The sequence below is a fragment of the Neovison vison genome, chromosome 13 (assembly GCF_020171115.1).
Source record: "Neovison vison isolate M4711 chromosome 13, ASM_NN_V1, whole genome shotgun sequence".
Lineage (NCBI taxonomy): Eukaryota > Metazoa > Chordata > Mammalia > Carnivora > Mustelidae > Neogale > Neogale vison.
In genome coordinates, this window is record NC_058103.1 from 94589211 (window position 1) to 94609457 (window position 20247).

At 37.6% G+C, this 20247-nt stretch overlaps 1 protein-coding gene and 1 pseudogene across 1 annotated transcript; both read right to left on the reverse strand.

The window, feature by feature from the left end:
* Positions 1–6419: 6419 nt before the first annotated feature.
* On the reverse strand, positions 6420–7131 carry LOC122894168 (annotated as a pseudogene).
* Positions 7132–12157: 5026 nt separating this feature from the next.
* On the reverse strand, positions 12158–13096 carry LOC122894607 (olfactory receptor 4K3-like). Its single transcript, XM_044232380.1, has one exon. It carries the CDS (start codon positions 13094–13096, stop codon positions 12158–12160), a length of 939 nt encoding a protein of 312 aa, XP_044088315.1.
* Positions 13097–20247: the final 7151 nt, after the last annotated feature.

Here is a 20247-nt window from a genome sequence, read left to right on the forward strand (position 1 = left end):
CAAAAGTTGGGTATTCGTCCTTCCTGATGGAGGCATAATACTCCATAGTGTATATGGACCACATCTTCCCTATCCATTCGTCTTAATATGTATCAAGTCTATGTTAAACACCTTAAAAACATTTATCTGTTTTCCTTTTATTTATCTGTTTATATTCCTTCCATAGAAGTGAAAGTATTTTGAATTTCCACAAGCAACGTAAGAGTTACCTGTTTTTCCTCAGCTTCTCTAATGCAATGTTATTCTCATATGATGATGAGAAATGGCAACTGAATTTAGTTTTTTTTTTTTTAAACTTCAAGGTTCTTAAAGATTTTTATTTATTTGACAGACAGATCACAAGTAGGCAGAAAGGCAGGCAGAGAGAGAGGAGGAGGAGGCAGGCTCCCTGCTGAGCAGAGAGCCCGATGTGAGGCTCGATCCCAGGACCCTGGGATTGTGACCTGAGCCGAAGGCAGAGGCTTTAACCACTGAGCCACCCAGGTGCCCCAGTTTTTTTTTTGTTTGTTTGTTTGTTTTTTTTGTTTTTGTTTTTTTTTAAGATTATTTACTTGAGAGAAAGAGAGCACACACATGCATGAGCATGGCGGGGAGGGACAAGAGGAATGGGAGAGAGAATCCCAAAACAGCTGCACAGCTAATGCTGAGCATGATCCTGGGCTTCATGTCAAGACCCTGAGGTCAGAACCTGGGCTAAAACCAAAAGTCTGACCCTTACCTAACTAAGCCACCCAACTACATTGAATGTAATTTTAATTTCTGATTGTGAGATTAAGTGGTTTTCCCATTTTTAAGGATTAATTGTCTTTCTTTTTCTTTGAACTGCATACTCCTCTTTACTTGTATGTTTTTCCTATTGGATTTTGCTCTTTTTCCTTCTAAGCCTTTATTTTTTTTTTTTCTCAAACAAAATAAAAAAAAGTCTTTTTTTTTTTTAAACAAAAGTAACATGTGGTTGTGACTTCCTTGTGACTGTCATCCCACTACTGATTTTAATTATTTTATTTTATATTATGTATTTATTTTTTGGTAAGAATACTTAACAAAAACATCACAAACTATATAAATACATACAGAAATTGCCTATTTTCCTGGTTGTAAAATAACAACAAAGCTAGAATTTAAACTGAGTCCTGGGGGTGCCTGGGTGGCTCAGTTGATTAAGCATCTGCCCTTTGGCTAGGGTCATGATCCTGGAGTCCTGGGATCAAGCCCTAAGTCTGGCTCCCTGGTCAATGGGGAACCTGGTTCTTGCTCTCCATCTGTCTGCCCCTCACCCTGATTGTGCTCTCTCTCAAGTAAGTAAATAAATATTCTTTTTTTTTAAATATTTTATTTATTTGATAGAGACCGAGGGAGAGCATAAGCAGGGAGAGAAGCAGAGGGAGAAAGAAACAGGCTTCCTGAGGGGAGCCCAACAGTAGGGCTCTATCCCAGAAAGCCAGGATACAACCTGGGCTCAAGGCAGATGCCCAACTCACCGAGCCACCCAGGCACCCTAATAAATAAATAATCTTAAAAGAAATAAACTGAGGTCTATCTGACTCCAAATCTTCTACTATAACTTCCTTACTAGAAAATGGATTCTGATAGAAACCTTGATATTGACAGAAAAGGAAAACAAGATTTCAGAAGTAATACATTTTTTCAATGAAAAGATAATAGACACATGAGTAACTATAATGACTAATAATGATAAGAATGATATATATAGGTTCACATTAAAACCAATCAGAAGCATTTTGTTTGATTTTAAACTTTAGGCACTTTGGCCTATTAATTTTTTCCTGAAGCATTTCTCCATTTGCTACCTTGAGGAAAGGCAAAACAAGTAAAATCCAAAAGGAATTAGAAAATGTCAGGATAAGTTGGAAGGTTTTTGAGAACCAGTCATCCCCAACCTGGACTTCTGGGAGCATCTAAGAATGTAGATAGGCAGTGCTTTTGTTAGTGTGTGAAATGCTGTTAGGAATTTAGAAGTCCCAGGGATTCGCTGGGAGAGAAAACCCATAATCATTCCCCTAAGACATTCACTGAATAACACATTCAGAACTCTTAACTCTATAGATAGGTATGGAAAAAAAAATGCTTCAGGGGAAGAGAAAGAAATTAGTCTCAAAATAGGGGAAGACATTAAATGTGTAAGTCAAACATTAGTTGTCCAGGATGTACTTACCTTACACAGATCACTCCTGAAACTGGTTCCTTCCTTGCTTACTGAGAGGGCTTACTCTAGAACCTACCTTATGTGGAATGAAGTCCAATTAAGTTTCTGCCATGAGCAGTATTGGAGGATTGTGTCCTGTTGGCTGTGCCAAGTTTACACTATAAGGAGTAGCCTCTGAGCTTGTAGGTTTTCCATCTCAGTGGCTTAAATAGAGCCAAGTGTTTGGAAAGGCTTTCCCTATCATGCTCTTGGGGATCCTGAACTTCCAGTTCTCCCTGAGGAAAATTTGGGCTTTGAGGGCATCATGCAATAACCCACACCTTTCAAAGCTAGATCCAAGGTAGTCCACTTTTAAATACAAGTAAAAGTGTAAGAGAAGGGGGATCAAAATGTTTAATTACTTTGTTTATGAGGAGGCTATACCTTTCATTCTTCAGCTGTCTATCTACCTTGTCATAAAGTGAACTAAGATGTCAGTTCCAGTCCCACCAGAATCTAGTTGAGTTATGTAGGTGGGCAGGTAGCAAGTAGTTCGTCATTGGCATGTTGCAACTATGGTCATGATTAAAGGGGCTACTTGAACTCGCTTCCTTGGATTTCAGAGGGATGTTAGGTCTCAGCCTTCACATTCCTTCCTTAAGCTGGTCCTGAACATCAACAGTTTGAGTGTAAAGCATATTAGAAGCATCTCTCTAAGTGATGGAGAGATAATGAAAGGATACTTTTCAAGTCATTCATTTGCCAAGGAAATAATATGTGAATGGAATCTAATAAGATTCCAATGGAATCTTAATAAGATTTCAACTATTAAAAATAGGTGTATCTGGAGCAAATAGTGAAGGCCCACTTCACCTGCGCTCTCACAGTCTCATGCACTCTTGGAGGTAACAACTACCAGTCTTGCAGTGCATCCTTCTGTTCCTGTTCCCATCAGTGACAATGACTGTACATATCACCATGTGTCCTTAGAGAATTTTTTTTAATCTCACTTTTGTGTTTGTTTTAACGTTTGAATTTAAGTAAATTAGATGTAAAAGGCTATTAATAAATTCTCCCATTTCCTTCTTTTTCTCTTATTCCTTACTGGCCCTGCCCCTCTCTGTCCTCTTAGCTGTCTCATTTTCTCCCTTTCTGAGTTGTATTCAGTTTTTTTTTTTTTCACACCTAGATCACAAAGCATGGACTATGTCTAAATCATCTCGGGTCTAGATCACAAAACATGATCCATGAGCCATTTTGTGCCCTGATGTCTAGAGTCCATAACCATCTCAATCTGAGAACTTAAAGAGTCAATATTTATTCCCATACTTGTGTACTACAACACACTATACAGGCACCATCTCATGCAATCGTGGTAACACATAAATCCATTTACAGAGGAGAAACAGCCATAAAGTGGCTTAATGAATCTCCCAAACCTTAGAGCTGTTACGTGAAAGATCAGTGAGAGGCACCCTCTGGGTAAGGATGCTTGTTTAGGGGAGAGTTTGAGGAAGTACATTGTTCGCTCTGAAACTTAGAGTGAAAAGTCTGTAATTCAATAAAGTATTTCTTTCATTTTATATTTTTGTAATTTATAACTTTTCACACACACTCACACTTCACATAAATCAAAATTAATTCTGTAGTTATACACACAAACACACACATGCATATTTAATTTTTATTTTAATTTCAGTTAGGTGATCCAACACCTCCACTTATCACTTCCGTATATCACTTCCATATTGGTGCTGATCACAACAAATGTACTCATTAATCCCCATCACCTATTTAACTCTCCCGCCCCATACACTTCCCCTCTGGTAACCATTTCTTTGTTTCCTACAGTTAAAGAGTCTTGCATCTGTCTCTCTTTTTTCCCCCATGCTTATCTGCTACATTTCTTAACTGCCACAGATGAGTGAAATCATATGGTATTTGTCTTTCTGTTAGTGACTAATTTTGCTTAGCATAATACACTCTGGCTTCCTGTCGCTCTGCTCTTCTGGCAGATGAAGGTGGTTCTCCCCAGATCTGCCAATTGTGGGGTCCCTGCTCAAAGAGCAGTGGACTGCCTGTGCCACAGATCATAAACACTAACTGTGAGCTCACTCCTCCGCTCCATCTCTGTAGCTGGTTTCCCGCTCTGATACCTGCAAGCTCTGTAATACTCAGACACCCCTGATACTTCTGTGACCCTGTGGGACTTGAGACCACAGTGTCCCCGTGAGGCCTCCACCCCCACTTAGCCTCTGGATTGCTGTCGCTCAGTATAGCAGACTTCTTTTTTTTTTTTTTTTTTAAAGATTTTATTTATTTATTTGTCAGAGATAGAGGGAGAGAGAGCGAGCACAGGCAGACAGAGAGGCAGGCAGAGGCAGAGGGAGAAGCAGGCTCCCTGCCGAGCAAGGAGCCCGACGTGGGACTTGATCCCAGGACGCTGGGATCATGACCTGAGCCGAAGGCAGCTGCTTAACCAACTGAGCCACCCAGGCGTTCCAGTATAGCAGACTTCTAAAAAGTTCTGATTTTGTGCTCTCTTGCTCCACTGTTTGCCAGGAGCTGGCCCCTCTCCCTGCAGTCTATCTTCCCATCGCTTTGGATTCACTTCTCCTCATGTCGTACCTTTCAGAAAGTGGTTGATTTTCTGTGTCTAGAATTGCTGCTCTTCTTCTCCTTGATCTCATGTTGGGCTTGTAGGTGTTCAGAATGGTTTGATAACTATCTAGCTGAACTCCTGTGACCTGCTGTCATCTCACTGTGCTACTCCTCTGCCATCTTGTCTCCTCCTCAGTTCCTTCTGTTTTTATCTCTACTTTCACACCCATTTTCAGAAATACTAACAATACTTAAATCTTAAATGCTTGGGTACTTCTAAAGAATAAAGAGGCTGCTTCTCAGCTTTCATACATTGATATTTGGGTAACCAAATCACACCAAGACATCCTACAGATGCACTTCACATCAACTACTCCTGTGGTCCCTTTGGTCAATCACACACCATTCCCTTGTTTCAGGAAACCAGTGATTTCTTTTCTGTCCCTATAGTTTTCTTGTTTAAAGGATCATAAAAATGAAATCATATGTTACCTTTCGAGTCTGGTTTTTCTTCTTGTGCACCTGAGAGTCATCTATTTTGATGCATGTATTAGTAGTTTCTCTCATTGTGTAGACATAGCAAGTTTATTCATCTACTCCCCAGTTGAAGACATTATGGCTGTTTTCAGTTTTTGGTGATTAAGAGTAGAATTGTGTGAATATTCTTCTACAGGTTAGTGTTGATCTTGATATCTTAATATTTCATTTCAGAAAATAACCAAGAGTAGGCTTTTGGGTCCTCTGGTAGTTTACATTTGATAATGTAAGTCTCCATAAGAATTTTTCTCAAAAAGGTGAAATGAATGGAACCTATCCATATGGAAAGATATTCCATAAACAACTTCATTAGTGTTGGTACAAATGATTTAAAAGTTTTTTCTAATGTAGTCTGCATTCACACTCGTAGGATGTAAAAGGAGAAGTGTTCTGCCTTCACCAGTGGGGGCAGATGGCAAGTTTGGAAAATGAGACTGCAATTAGAAAATACAGGGATCATATAGGAATGGAGGTTGAGTTTTCATAGTCTGTATACTCGTAGCTTCAGTATAATTGATGGTTCATAGTTTTTATGTTTAGGGCAGGATTATTAGTCTATTACATAATGAGTTTGTAATAGTGGTGGGGCAATTAGGATTAAAACGATGGCTGGCAGAATAGTTCAGACTGTTTCTACATGTACATCTGTTTTATTTGTGTGGGTTAATTTGGTTCTTAATGTTAATGAGATGATATAGGGGACTAAAGAGCTAGTTAGGGACTAGTTACTATACCATCATGAAAGTGTAAATGTTCTTCAATGATGGGTGATGGTGCGTTTTGAAAACCTAGTTGGTTCGTGAGATTAAGAGTCACTTATGGTTTGTCTCCCTCCCTATCCCTGGGGGGAGGGGGGTTGGGAAGGGTTATGGACATTGGGGAGGGTATGTGCTTTTGGGTAAATTGGAAGGGGAGATGAACCATGAGAGACTATGGACTCTGAAAAACAATCTGAGGGGTTTGAAGTGGCGGGGGGGTGGGAGGTTGGGGTACCAGGTGGTGGGTATTATAGAGGGCACAGCTTGCATGGAGCACTGGGTGTGGTGAAAAAATAATGAATACTGTTTTTCTGAAAATAAATAAATTGGAAAAAAAATAAATAAGTAAATATGTACAAAAAAAAAAAAAAAGAAAACCTAGTTGGGATGGATGTGCCATGGAGATCTAAAGGATTTGAACTTATAATTTAAATTTGATAAAGTTATTGAGCTTTTTGCTGATGTCTCATAAAGACACAGTGGTTATGATATTGGCTTGAAGCCAGGTGGAGGAGCTTCATTCCTTCCCTTCGTCTTTTAAATTTCCTTGGGTAGGTTCTTTATGATATGGTAGGGGACATCCATATAGTCATTTGAGGTTAGTAGTCGTTGATTCTACTCTTGATGCTTCTCACTTGGATACAAATGCCTCTCAGATTCTGAAAACTATTAACATTATTGCTGCTTATAAAATAGACAGACCTATGGTTGACATGGTGTTCTGTGTTGTATATGTATCTGAGTAGTCAACGTAATGTCATGGCATTCCTTAAAGTTCAAGAAAGTGTTGTGGGAAGAAAGTTATGTTAATACCTACAAATATAAATGTGAAATACATTTTTGCTCAGATTAAGTGTAACCTAACAATAATGGGAATCAGTGAACAAATTTTCTTATAATGGCAAAATGCTCAAATTGATAAGACACAATGAAAATGTGCTACTACGTGATATATATCATGGAGAACAATGTTGAATGGTGGATCTGCTAAAGTAATTTCTGGCTGGTGAGCATTTATTTAGTATTATCTCCATGGAGAATTGCTTGTTGACTGAATATTTTTATTCCTGTAGAAATGACAATAATCATAGGAACTGATGTAATATAGATGTATATAGATGTATCAACAACTATACCTGCTATGAATATATGGTGACCTCATGCACTAAATCCTAGGAAACCGATGGATATTATAGCCCAAGACTTTCTTATATATTGCAAAGTTACTTCTTCCTTGAATCATATGTCACTATGTGGGAAATTATTGTGTATCCCAGCAGGGTAGGAATACAGAGTATGATTGCAGCAGTTTCCATGCTCCCATGCTTGGCTGCTCTGCCACACTCAGGTATCCATGGTCCTCCTGTGATCCTGAGGATCCTGAGACCACACTGTCCCACCTAGGATTCTGCCCCTCTTTGCCATATGAGCACCCTTCAGGCAGGGATATCCCTCACTGGAGCTGATTTCAAAAAGTTCTGATTTTGTGCTTCTGTGCTATATGATTTTGTGGTAGCCAGTTTACATAGGCTCCCTGCCACTGTGGTTATCTTCCCATATATCCCCTAGGATTCACTTTTCCACACCTGCGACCATGCAGGAAGTAGCCCTTTTTAAATTTTTAAACTTTCAGCTGTTCTTTCCTTAGATCTATGGTAGTGTATGCATGTTTTCAGAAAGACTTGATAGCTATCTAGTGAATTCCTGGACCAGAGGAAAATAAGGTCTCCTACTTATCTGCCATCTTGGACTCCTACTCTACCCTCTTAATTGCTAATTCCACTTAGAATTTTGAGTAATAATAAACTGGCATTTGAAAAATATGAAAGCTGAAAGGATAGAGTAAATATAAACTAAAAAATGTGACTTGGAGTTTTAATACCTGAAAGTATTCTACACAGAGTTCTTGAGACAAAGAGATTTTTGTTTTGGAGGGGGAAAAAAAGGATATTCATGGGTTATATATACCCAAATGGTATTTTTCACTCTTCACAAACCACTTAATAAGGAAAGTAACAATTATGCAAATTATTTTTATCACTTATTATCCTCTCCAGGTGGTAAGAATATGAGTGTTGGATTTTTGAAAAAGATTTATTTATTTGAGAGAAAGAGTGACAGGAGGTCTGGAGGAAGAGAGTGTATTCTCTCCATGCACAGCAAGGACCCCCCCCACCTCCCCATGCAGGGCTGGATCCCAGGCCCCTGGAAGAGTGACCTGAGTCAAAATCAAGAGTCAGGTGCTTAATTGACTGCATCTGAAGTGTTTGACATTTGAACATGTTTTTGTAATGGAATAAACACACACAGAACAATAATAGCAAACAGAGTATCTTACCTAGGGCTACACTGCAAGATTCCTTGGATTTCTATTTGTGTAGGTGTTACTTGAATCACTTTTGTGAAGAAATAATTTTCTGTTTAAAGGACACTCTGAAGCTACTTAATTAAGGTGAATCTATTTTATGAAGGGATTAGCTGCAAAACACCAGTCCCTATTAGCTACAATGACAAAGGTTTTTTTTTTTTTTAACAATTAAAAAAAATATTTATGTATTTGAGAGAGAGAGGGACAGAGAGTATGAGAGGAGAGAGGTCAGTGGGAGAAACAGACTCCCTGGTGAGCAGAGAGCCCATTGTGGAACTCGATCCCAGGACTCCAGCATCATGACCTGAGCCAAAGGCAATTGCCCAACCAACTGAGCCACCCAGGCACCTGGCAAAGTTTTTTTTTTATAGTAAATATATTTGCCACATCCCTATACATACAGCTAGAAAAATAGTGAAAAACAAAATAAGGAGAATATAATGAGTCAGAGAAAAAAAGAATATAGTCTAGTTATGAAGTGTGAGCTGTATAGAATTGCTGATGCGTTAAATGAAATCCATATGCTTAGAAATTACATGGATAGTAGGACCTCATTTTGTAATCTATCAGTTAGACTACTGATTATGTTGTCTAGCAGGAATTCAATCCAGATTCAGTGTTTATGTTATGTTTATGTTGTTATATTCCTCTAATAAAGAGGTATGAAAGGACATTATATATAACCTTCAAATCACTTCTTTTTTTTTTAAAGATTTTATTTATTTATTTGACAGAGAGGGAGGGATCACAAGTAGGCAGAGAGGCAGGCAGAGAGAAAGGAGGAAACAGGCTCCCTGCTGAGCAGAGAGCCCAATGTGGGGCTCGATCCCAGGACCCTGAGACCATGACCTGAGCCGAAGGCAGAGGCTTAACCCACTGAGCCAACCAGGCACCCCTCAAATCACTTCTGAATAAATGGTATGCTCCTGAAACTAAAGACTTTTTAATCAATGAGTACAGCTGACATAATTTCATCTTAAAAATATCCCAAGCCAAATGTACCCCTGAATGCCTATAGACAGATCTGAGTAATGTTCCCTGGTTATGTGGTTTGGGGAAACATCCAAACTTCCTTTCTGCCAACAGCTCTTGATACAGTTTTTACTTCTATTTTAAAAAAATTCTCAGAAATTGAAAATTATAACTATAGTTATTTGTATATTTTATTAGTTTAGTTATGTCATCACCACTTTATTTTATTGGTATAGAGATTGATGTGCTTTATTAACTTTTTAGATATTTGGTATAGGGTTAGGACACATGAAATCACGACTTTTTCTCCTTTTCACAGGAATGAGCTAGAAATTGGGATATTGTAAAGGTGTGTCAATTTAATTTTATTCAGCAAATGGCATATATCATCTGGGGCTATATATATGCTCTATTACAATAGCAATTTCATTTAAGAAGATTATAAGGTGCTGACATTCCTGGTCTTGCCCAGTCTAACCCTACTGACAATAACACCAAAATGCACATATTTTCCTTCTGTATATTTTACTGTTTGTGTATAATATGGTAAACATTCTGGCAGGTTATCAGTTGAGGGCTTCCCTAGAAAGCAAAACTGGTTAGAACATGGCCTATTTGAAACCTTCAGGGGACAAAGAAGTATGTGGTAAATGGGCTTTTGTTCTTACTGATTTTTGAAGGCCAAAGAGAAAGACTTTCTTTTATTTTTTCATTAATATTGCAATATATAATACTTGAATTATACAAAACAATGTATGTAAGTTATGAAGAAAAGCATGCAAATGAGCAGTGATAGGATGAGAGCCAGAACATACCAATACCATTTTAGTTGTGTTGGCTCCTTCTGGAGTCCATCTGTCTCCCCGCTGGAGCATTAGCTCTGCTCCTCTCAACTTGGAGCTTTTGTTACTGACTCCAGAGCATCTGTTCCTGTTGTTTGGTGTCCCAGCCACTGGGACAGGGAAAAGAGGAAATAGATTTGATGTCTTTAAAGAGATGGCTGAAGTTCCACAAATTACTTCTTACATTCTATTGCCAGAACTCAATCCTATAGTCACATCTAGCTGCAGAGACTAGGAAATCCACTCTGTAGCTGGCTGGTCATGTGTCCAGATGAATCTTGGGGCTGTTTTGTTGGTAACAGGAAGAATAGGCATATGGACACTGGGGAACAGTTAGCAGCCAGTTACTGACATACAGTGTATTCACATGTTTGGTTTTACAAGACAAAACCAAGTTGTTTTTCAAGGCTTAATTAAGTTCATTTTCACCCACAAGCAGAGCATAACGTTTCCATTAATACACATCAGTACATAGTCTCAACAATAATTTTTGCTGTCAGATTTTTTTCTCTTACTCATTTAACAGGTGTAAGGTGGTATTCATTCTGATCTTAAGTTACATTTTCTTGATTACTAATGAGATTAAGTGTTTAGTGTCCCATGGTATTTCTTTTTAGGAATAAATAACTGTTCAATTCATTTGCCCCTTGTCTCCCCTTTTGAGTCACTTTTTTTTTTTTTTAATTTCTAGGAGGATTTTAGATCTTGGTATAAAATTATTGTGTTGTTTTTACTGATGGTTTCTTTTTTGCTTTCTTCTTATCACTCTAAACTTCTTTTGCTTTGAAACAGTACATTCTTCTCTTTCCCCATCCTCCCAGCTCTCTTTGCTTTAATGTAAAGTAAAATAATGGCTATAAAAATCCATTATTAACCCAAGGAAGTAATGTTTCAATGGATTGTGAATGCTTTCCCCTATGTTTTTAACAACAACAACAACAAAAAGTCTAGAAATTGCAACTTTCAATCAACAATGGAGACTTGGAAACTTGAACTATGGGGGTGATGCTGTGGAGTACAAGTACAATATCATTACAGCTTGATTGATTTATTTCTCAGTGGAAGTAGACCACTCAAATATCTTTAGTATCTACTCCAGCTAATTTACAGTTGGGATAAGGAAATAATATAATTTTGGAAATGAGAATAATGATAAGTAGTCCAGATTAGTTTTGTAATAATATCAAACACGGGTAAAGTGTTTAGCATGGTGTTGGGAATGTTGTTAGCGTTAAATAATGGTAGTAAGGATTATTTTTATAGTTATCTTTGTTATCATCTGGTAATCTTTGAATAAATACAAAGGCATATTCATGCAAATTATGATTATCAATTATTATTCTCTCCAAGTGGTAAGAATATGTGTTGGAATTTTTAAATTTAATTTTATTTATTTTATTAAAAGATTTTATTATTTATTTGAGAGAGAGAATGTACACAAGCAGCAGGAGAGGCAAGTAGGGGGAGAGGCAGAACCAGAATCCCCGCTGAGCAGGAACCCGATGAGGAGCTCAATGCCAGCACCTCAGGATCCTGACCTCAGCCGAAGGCAGACGATTCATGACTGAGCCACCCAGGGGTCCCAAGTGTTGTGTTTTTGAAAGAGATTTATTTATTTAATAGAGAGATAGAGAATGGGGGGACGTCTGGAGGAAGAGAGATATTCCTCAAGTGGACTCCATGCTAAGCATGAACCCCACTGGAGGGCTGGATCCCAGGCCCGAGAAATCATGACCTGAGCCAAAATCAAGAGTCAGACACTTAGTTGACTACATCCCAAGAATTGGATTTTTGAACATAGTTTTATAATGAAATAAATACAAACCATCCATCTGGGAATACTTCAAGCATATAGATACAAATAAGTCCCATTTCCAGTTTATAGGTCAAAACGTGGACAAATTGGGATGCATTTTCCAATTACATGAGAAAACTAAAAATTATCCTGTGAATTCATATGCTGATTTATCAGTCTCTTTATGGCATTCCTAATGTCTTTATTTCTCAGTGTATAAATGGCTGGATTCATGAGAGGTGTGATTACTGTGTAAAACACAGCAAGAAACTTGTCCATCCAAGTGATGCTAAATGGCCACAGATAGATTAAGAAGCAGGGACCAAAGAATAGCAGCACCACAGTGATGTGAGAAGTACAGGTAGAGAGTGCTTTTGACGCTCCATCCTTAGAGTGAAGACGGACAGTTAGTAGGATATAGGTGTAGGAGATCACTAAGAGGATGAAGCAAACTGTCGCCAAGACCCCACTGTTAGCATTTATAAACATTCCCAGAGTATGTGTATCTATGCAGGCCAGTTTGATCACCAAAGGGGTATCACAGAAAAAACTGTCCACTATTCTGGATCCACAGAAGGGCACATCTAAAATCATGACTTGTTGGCTCATGGCATGCACAAAGCCAGTGGTCCATGATATCAAAACTAGCCAGATGCACTTCCTTCTGTCCATGATGCTAGAGTAATGCAGTGGCTTGCAGATGGCCACATAACGATCATAGGCCATTGTCACCAGCAGCACCATCTCACCCCCTCCAAAAAAATGTATACCGAAGATCTGGGTCATGCAGCCACCAAAGGAGATGGTTTTATTATCCTTTAGAAAGTCTGTGGTCAGTTTAGGTGTAGTTACTGAGGAAAGGCAGAAGTCCACAAATGAGAGATTGGCTAAGAGGAAGTACATTGGGGAATGGAGATGAGGGTCAGTGATGAATAAGAGCACGACAAAGAGGTTGCCCACAACAGTCATCAGGTAGAGCATAGAAAAAGGCAGTAAGAGGAAGGTCTGGAGCTCCCTTGAATCACAAAGTCCACGAAAAATGAACCAAGACGCCACAGACTCGTTTGCTTCCTCCATTTTGTACATGGTGTTCTAATGGAGCCCAAAGAAAGAGATGAACTAAGAACTTCTAGAATGGAAAGAAGAATCTCATTAACACTCAGGTACTGAGAGCAGATACATCCTATTCATGGGAAAAATTCAAATCTTACCATTGTATTGGCTGACAATTGAAAATAAACTTTTCTTGAATTTACAGATAGACTTATAGATAAGATCGGGAGCTAAGTATTAAAGGGTAATTCAAAAACCTTACCCATCAGAATTATAGTTGTCATGGGAATCTAAAATGAATATGCTGATTAAAAATGTCAATAGTAATATATTACAGAAATCATTTATCCAAGCCTGAATCTACCTCCTCTGCAGGGAGAATACATAGCTTTAAAATATATCAGAGTTTCTATCCCCCCAGGGCAATAACTGAATGCTACCTTTCTGATACAAAACATGCTTCTCAGAAACAAATCTATTGCTAAGCGGATATGTGGTAGCATACTGAACTGAAAAAAAACATTCAGAAACTCTGGGGAAAACTGTTGATCAAATGACTTGAGAAAAGATATTTGTGTTCCAAAAGAGACCCTGGATGCTGACTATGCATTTCTAATATCCAGTATTTCCCTGCATTTGAAATCTCCTCTTGAAAGGAGATTTCCACAACATATATTTCTTGGCCTGAGTAACATTATTTATGAACATATATGGACTGGTCCTTGGTTCTTCTTGGTAACAGAGATTTATTTTCTGTAATTGGATTAAATGATGGAGATATGAAAGATACTTTTACTCCTGACTCTTTTTCATGGGAGTTCATGTACCTAATTGACTTATGCTGTTTAAATTGACCTCTGTGGAAATAATTTATTTACTATTTTTTATAAGCCAGCAGACCAAGTCTTTTTCTCCTTTCTTTCTCTTTATCCATTCTTTCTTTTGTTCTTTTCATTTCTGGATCTCTCTAGTGTCCTGTTTGTTTTGTTTTCAGGCTATAATGTTCAGATTATAGGTTTGACTACATAGCTCTTAATATGTACCAGGTCTGTGTTAAGCATCTTAAAAGCATTTATCTGTTTTACTTTTCATTTGTCTGTTTGTATTCCTCCCATAAGGCTTTCAACATTTTGCATTTCCACTAGCAATATATGAATTACCTGTTTTTTCCAAATCTCTCCAATGCAATGTTATTGTTATGTGATGATAAGAAATGGCAACCTGATGTAATTTAATTCCTTATTGTGAGATTGTGTTTTCCCTATTTTTAAGTATTATATTCCTATCCTTTGCTTTGAACTGCATACTTCTTTTATTTATTTATTTTTTTCCATTTTACCTACTGGACTTCTTTTTCCAAGCTTTTTTTTTTTTATTTGAAAAGATATGACTTATTCTATTAACAAAAATCAACATGAGGTTGTGATGTCTTTATGACTTTCATCTTATGATCGAATTCTAATGATTTTATTATATTATATGTACCAGTTTTTGTAAAGTATATTTAATGTGAACATCAGAACCTCACAAATAATGTATATAGATATACAAATTATCTATTTTCCACATTTTAAAATAAAAAGTAATAAAGGTAGAATATGAAGTGAGGTCTGTGTGTTTCCAAAGCTTCTGATACAACTTTGTTACTAGATAATTGCTTCTGGTGGAAACCTTTTGACAATACTAAGAAAATAAATAAGATGGATATTTAAAAAATATTTTATACAACTAATAAGATTTCTATACTAATACATTTCATTAAATGAAAAGGTAACAGAGACATGAGTAAGTGTGAATGGCTAATAATGATAAGAATGATATATACAGGTTCACATTAAAACCAATCAGAAGCATTTTGTTTGATTTTAAACTTTAGGCACTTTGGCCTATTAATTTTTTCCTGAAGCATTTCTCCATTTGCTACCTTGAGGAAAGGCAAAACGAGTAAAATCCAAAAGGAATTAGAAAATGTCAGGATAAGTTGGAAGGTTTTTGAGAACCAGTCATCCCCAACCTGGACTTCTGGGAGCATCTAAGAATGTAGATAGGCAGTGCTTTTGTTAGTGTGTGAAATGCTGTTAGGAATTTAGAAGTCCCAGGGATTCGCTGGGAGAGAAAACCCATAATCATTCCCCTAAGACATTCACTGAATAACACATTCAGAACTCTTAACTCTATAGATAGGTATGAAAAAAAAAAAAAAAGCTTCAGGGGAAGAGAAAAAAATTAGTCTCAAAATAGGGGAAGACATTAAATGTGTAAGTCAAACATTGACTTGGATGTACATTGTCCAGGATGTACTTACCTTACACAGATCACTCCTGAAACCGGTTCCTTCCTTGCTTACTGAGAGGGCTTACTCTAGAACCTACCTTACGTGGAATGAAGTCCAATTAAGTTTCTGCCATGAGCAGTATTGGAGGATTGTGTCCTCCTGGCTGTGCCAGGTTTACACTATAAGGAGTAGCCTCTGAGCTTGTAGGCTTTCCATCTCAGTGGCTTAAATAGAGCCAAGTATTTGGAAAGGCTTTCCCTATCATGCTCTTGGGGATCCTGAACTTCCAGTTCTCCCTGAGGAAAATTTGGGCTTTGAGGGCATCATGCAATAACCCACACCTTTCAAAGCTAGATCCAAGGTAGTCCACTTTTAAATACAAGTAAAAGTGTAAGAGAAGGGGGATCAAAATGTTTAATTACTTTGTTTATGAGGAGGCTATACCTTTCATTCTTCAGCTGTCTATCTACCTTGTCATAAAGTGAACTAAGATGTCAGTTCCAGTCCCACCAGAATCTAGTTGAGTTATGTAGGTGGGCAGGTAGCAAGTAGTTTGTCGTTGGCATGTTGCAACTATGGTCATGATTAAAGGGGCTACTTGAACTCACTTCCTTGGATTTCAGAGGGATGTTAGGTCTCAGCCTTCACATTCCTTCCTTAAGCTTGTCCTGAACATCAACAGTTTGAGTGTAAAGCATATTAGAAGCATCTCTCTAAGTGATGGAGAGATAATGAAAGGATACTTTTCAAGTCATTCATTTACCAAGGAAATAATATGTGAATGGAATCTAATAAGATTCCAATGGAATCTTAATAAGATTTCAACTATTAAAAATAGGTGTATCTGGAGCAAATAGTGAAGGCCCACTTCACCTGCACTCTCACAGTCTCATGCACTCTTGGAGGTAACAACTACCAGTCTTGCAGTGCATCCTTCTGTTCCTGTTCCCATCAGTGACAATGACTGTACATATCACCATGTGTCCTTAGAGAATTTTTTTTAATCTCACTTTTGTGTTTGTTTTAACGTTTGATTTTAAGTAAATTAGATGTAAAAGGCTATTAATAAATTCTCCCATTTCCTTCTTTTTCTCTTATTCCTTACTGGCCCTGCCTCTTAGCTGTCTCATTTTCTCCCTTTCTGAGTTGTATTCAGTTTTTTTTTTCACACCTAGATCACAAAGCATGGACTATGTCTAAATCATCTCGGGTCTAGATCACAAAACATGATCCATGAGCCATTTTGTGCCCTGATGTCTAGAGTCCATAACCATCTCAATCTGAGAACTTAAAGAGTCAATATTTATTCCCATACTTGTGTACTACAACACACTATACAGGCACCATCTCATGCAATCGTGGTAACACATAAATCCATTTACAGAGGAGAAACAGGCATAAAGTGGCTTAATGAATCTCCCAAACCTTAGAGCTGTTACGTAAAAGATCAGTGAGAGGCACCCTCTGGGGAAGGATGCTTGTTTAGTGGAGAGTTTGAGGAAGTACATGGTTGCTCTGAAACTTAAGAGTGAAAAGTCTGTAATTCAATAAAGTATTTCTTTCATTTTATATTTTTGTAATTTATAGCTTTTCACACACACTCACACTTTATATATATCAAAATTAATTCTGTAGTTATACACACAAACACACATATGCATATTTAAGTTTTTATTTTAATTTCAGTTAGGTGATTCAACAATTCCATATATTACCCAGTGCTCATCACAACAAATATATTCCTTAATCCCCATCACCTATTTTACTCTTCCTCCCAACATTCCCTGCTGGTAACCATTTCTTTGTTCCCTACAGTTAAGAGTCTGTTTCTCAGTTTGCATCTCTCTCTCTTTTTTCCCCTGTGCTTATCTGTTACATTTCTTAACTGCCACATATGAGTGAAATCATATGGTATTTGTCTCTCTGTGAGTGACTAATTTTCCTTAGCATAATACACTCTAGCTCTATCCATGTTATTTCAAATAGCAGAATTTCATTTTTTATGGCTGAGTAATATTCCACTGCAAATATATACCACATCTCTCCCCACCTCAATTCTAGGATTAGGGCTCGGGTTAGGTTTCAAGTGGGAATGTGCCTGCCTTGTATCCTGTTCAGAGACCTCTGGGACAATTAAACTCCAGACTTCTGCTAGAGTGTGTATAAGCAGGGCAGCCACTTACGTTTAAGTCAAGGAAGGCATTTTGGGCTCTATAGTCTTTAAACAGATATTCAATATTTCCTTCTTTTTTTTCCCTAATTAACATATAATGTATTATTAGCCCCAGGGGTACAAGTCTGTGAGTTGTCATGCTTACACATTTCACAGCACTCACCATAGCACATACCCTCCCCATTGTCAATAACCCAACCACCCTCTCCCTCCCTTCCTCCCCCGAGCAACCCTCAGTTTGTTTTGTGAGATTAAGAGTCTCTTATGGTTTGTCCCCCTCCCGATCCCATCTTGTTTTCTTTTTTCCTTCCCTACCCCCCAAACCCTTCATTTTGCCTCTAAATTCCTCATATCAGGGAGATCATATGATAATTGTCTTTCTCTGCCTGACTTATTTCACTCAGAATAATACCCTCTAGTTCTATCCATATCATTGCAAATGGCAAGGTTTCATTTCTTTTGATGGCTGCATAGTATTCCACTGTGTATATATATATATGCTACATCTTCTTTATTTATTCATCTGTTGATGGACATCTAGGTTCTTTCCCTGTTTGGCTATTGTAGATATTATTGCTATAAACATTCTGATGCACATGCCCATTCAGATCATTACATTTGTATCTCTAGGGTAAATACCCAGCAGTGCTATTGCTGGGTCATAGGGTAGCTCAACTTTCAACTTTTTGAGGAAATTCCACGTTGTTCTCCAGAGTGGCTGCACCAGCTTGCATTCCCACCAACAGTGCAGGAGGGTTCCCCTTTCTCCGCATCCTCACCAGCATCTGTCATTTCCTGACTTGTTACTTTTAGCCATTCTAACTGGTGTGAGGTATTATCTCATTGTGGTTTTGATTTGTATATCCCTGATGCTGAGTGATGTGGAACACTTTTTCAAGTGTCTTTTGGCCATCTGGCTGTCTTCTTTGCAGAAATGTCTGTTCATGTCCTCTGCCCATTTCTTGATTGGATTATTTGTTCTTTGGGTGTTGAGTGTGCTAAGCTCTATATAGATTTTGGATACTAGCCCTTTTTATGATATGTCCTTTGCAAATATCTTCTCCCATTCTGTCAGTTGTCTTTTGATTTTCTTAACTGTTTCCTTTGCTGTGCAAAAGCTTTTGATCTTGATAAAGTACCAATTGTTCATTTTGCCTTGCTTCCCTTGCCTTTGACAATGTTTCTAGGAAGAAGCTGCTGCAGCTGAAGTTTAAGAGGTTGATGCCTGTGTTCTCCTTGAGGATTTTGATGGATTCCTTTCTCACATTGATGTCCTTCATGCATTTGGAGTCTATTTTCATGTGTGGTGTAAGGAAATGGTCCAGTTTCATTTTTCTGCATGTGGCTGTCCAATTTTCCCAACACCATATGTTGAAGAGACTGTCTTTTTTTCATTGGACATTCTTTCCTGCTTTGTCAAAGATTAGTTGACCAGAGAGTTGAGAGTCTATTTCTGGGCTCTCTATTCTGATACATTGATCAATATGTCTGTTTTTGTGCCAGTACCATACTGTCTTGATGATGACAACTTTGTCATAGAGCTTGAAATTTGTAATTGTGATGCCACCAACCTTGGCTTTTCTTTTTTTTTTCAACATTCCTCTGGCTATTTGAGGTCTTTTCTGGTTCTACATAAATTTTAGGATTATTTGTTCAATTTCTTTGAAAAAAAAAGGATGTATTTTGATAGGGATTACATTAAATGTGTATATTACTTTAGGTAGTATAGACATTTTCTCAATATTTGTTCTTCCATTCCATGAGCATGAAATATATTCCCATTTCTTTGTGTCTTCCACAATTTCTTTCATGAGTACTTTATAGTTTTGTGAGTACAGATTCTTTGCTTCTTTGGTTAGGTTTATTCCTGGATCTCTTATGGTTTGGGATGCAGTTGTAAGTGGGATCAACTCCTTAATTTCTCTTTCTTCTGTATTCTTGGTGTATAGAAATGCACCGGATTTTTGTGCATTGATTTTATATCCTGACACTTTACTGAATTCCTGTACAAGTTCTGGCAGATTTGGAGTAGAGTCTTTTGGGTTTTCCACATATAGTATCATATCATGTGCAAAGAATGATAGTTTGACTTCTTATTTGCTGATTGGGATGCCTTTAATTTCTTTTTGTTGTCTTATTGCTGAGGCTAGGACTTCTAGTAATATGTTGAATAGCAGTGGTAATAATGGACATCCCTGCCAAGTTCCTGACCTTAGCGGAGAAGCTCCCAGTTTTTTTTTTTTTTCCATTCAGAATGATATTCCATAGATGGCTTAGATAATACTGAGGTATATACCATCTATCCCTACATTTTGAAGAGTTTTGATCAAAAATGGATACTGTACTTTGTCAAATGCTTTTCAGCATCTATTGAGAGTATCATATGGTTCTTGTTCTTTGTTTTATTAATGTATTATATCACATTGATTGACTTGTGGATGTTGAACCAATCTTTTAGTCCTGGAATAAATCCCACTGGTCATGGTGAATGGTCCTTTTAATATACTGTTGGATCCTATTGGTTAGTATTTTGGTGAGCATTTTCACATCTGTGTTCATCAAAGATATTGGTCTGTAATTCTCTTTTTTGACGGGGTCTTTGACTCATATTGGGATCAAGGTAATGCTGGCCTCATAAAATGAGTTTGGAAGTTTTCCTTCCATTTCTATTTTTTGGAACAGTTTCAGTAGAATGGGCATTAATTCTTCCTTAAATGTTTGGTAGAA

Bases quoted from the DNA above. Each gene is read 5' to 3' on its own strand.
- LOC122894607 (XM_044232380.1), bottom strand. From the start codon at position 13,096: ATGGAGGAAGCAAACGAGTCTGTGGCGTCTTGGTTCATTTTTCGTGGA.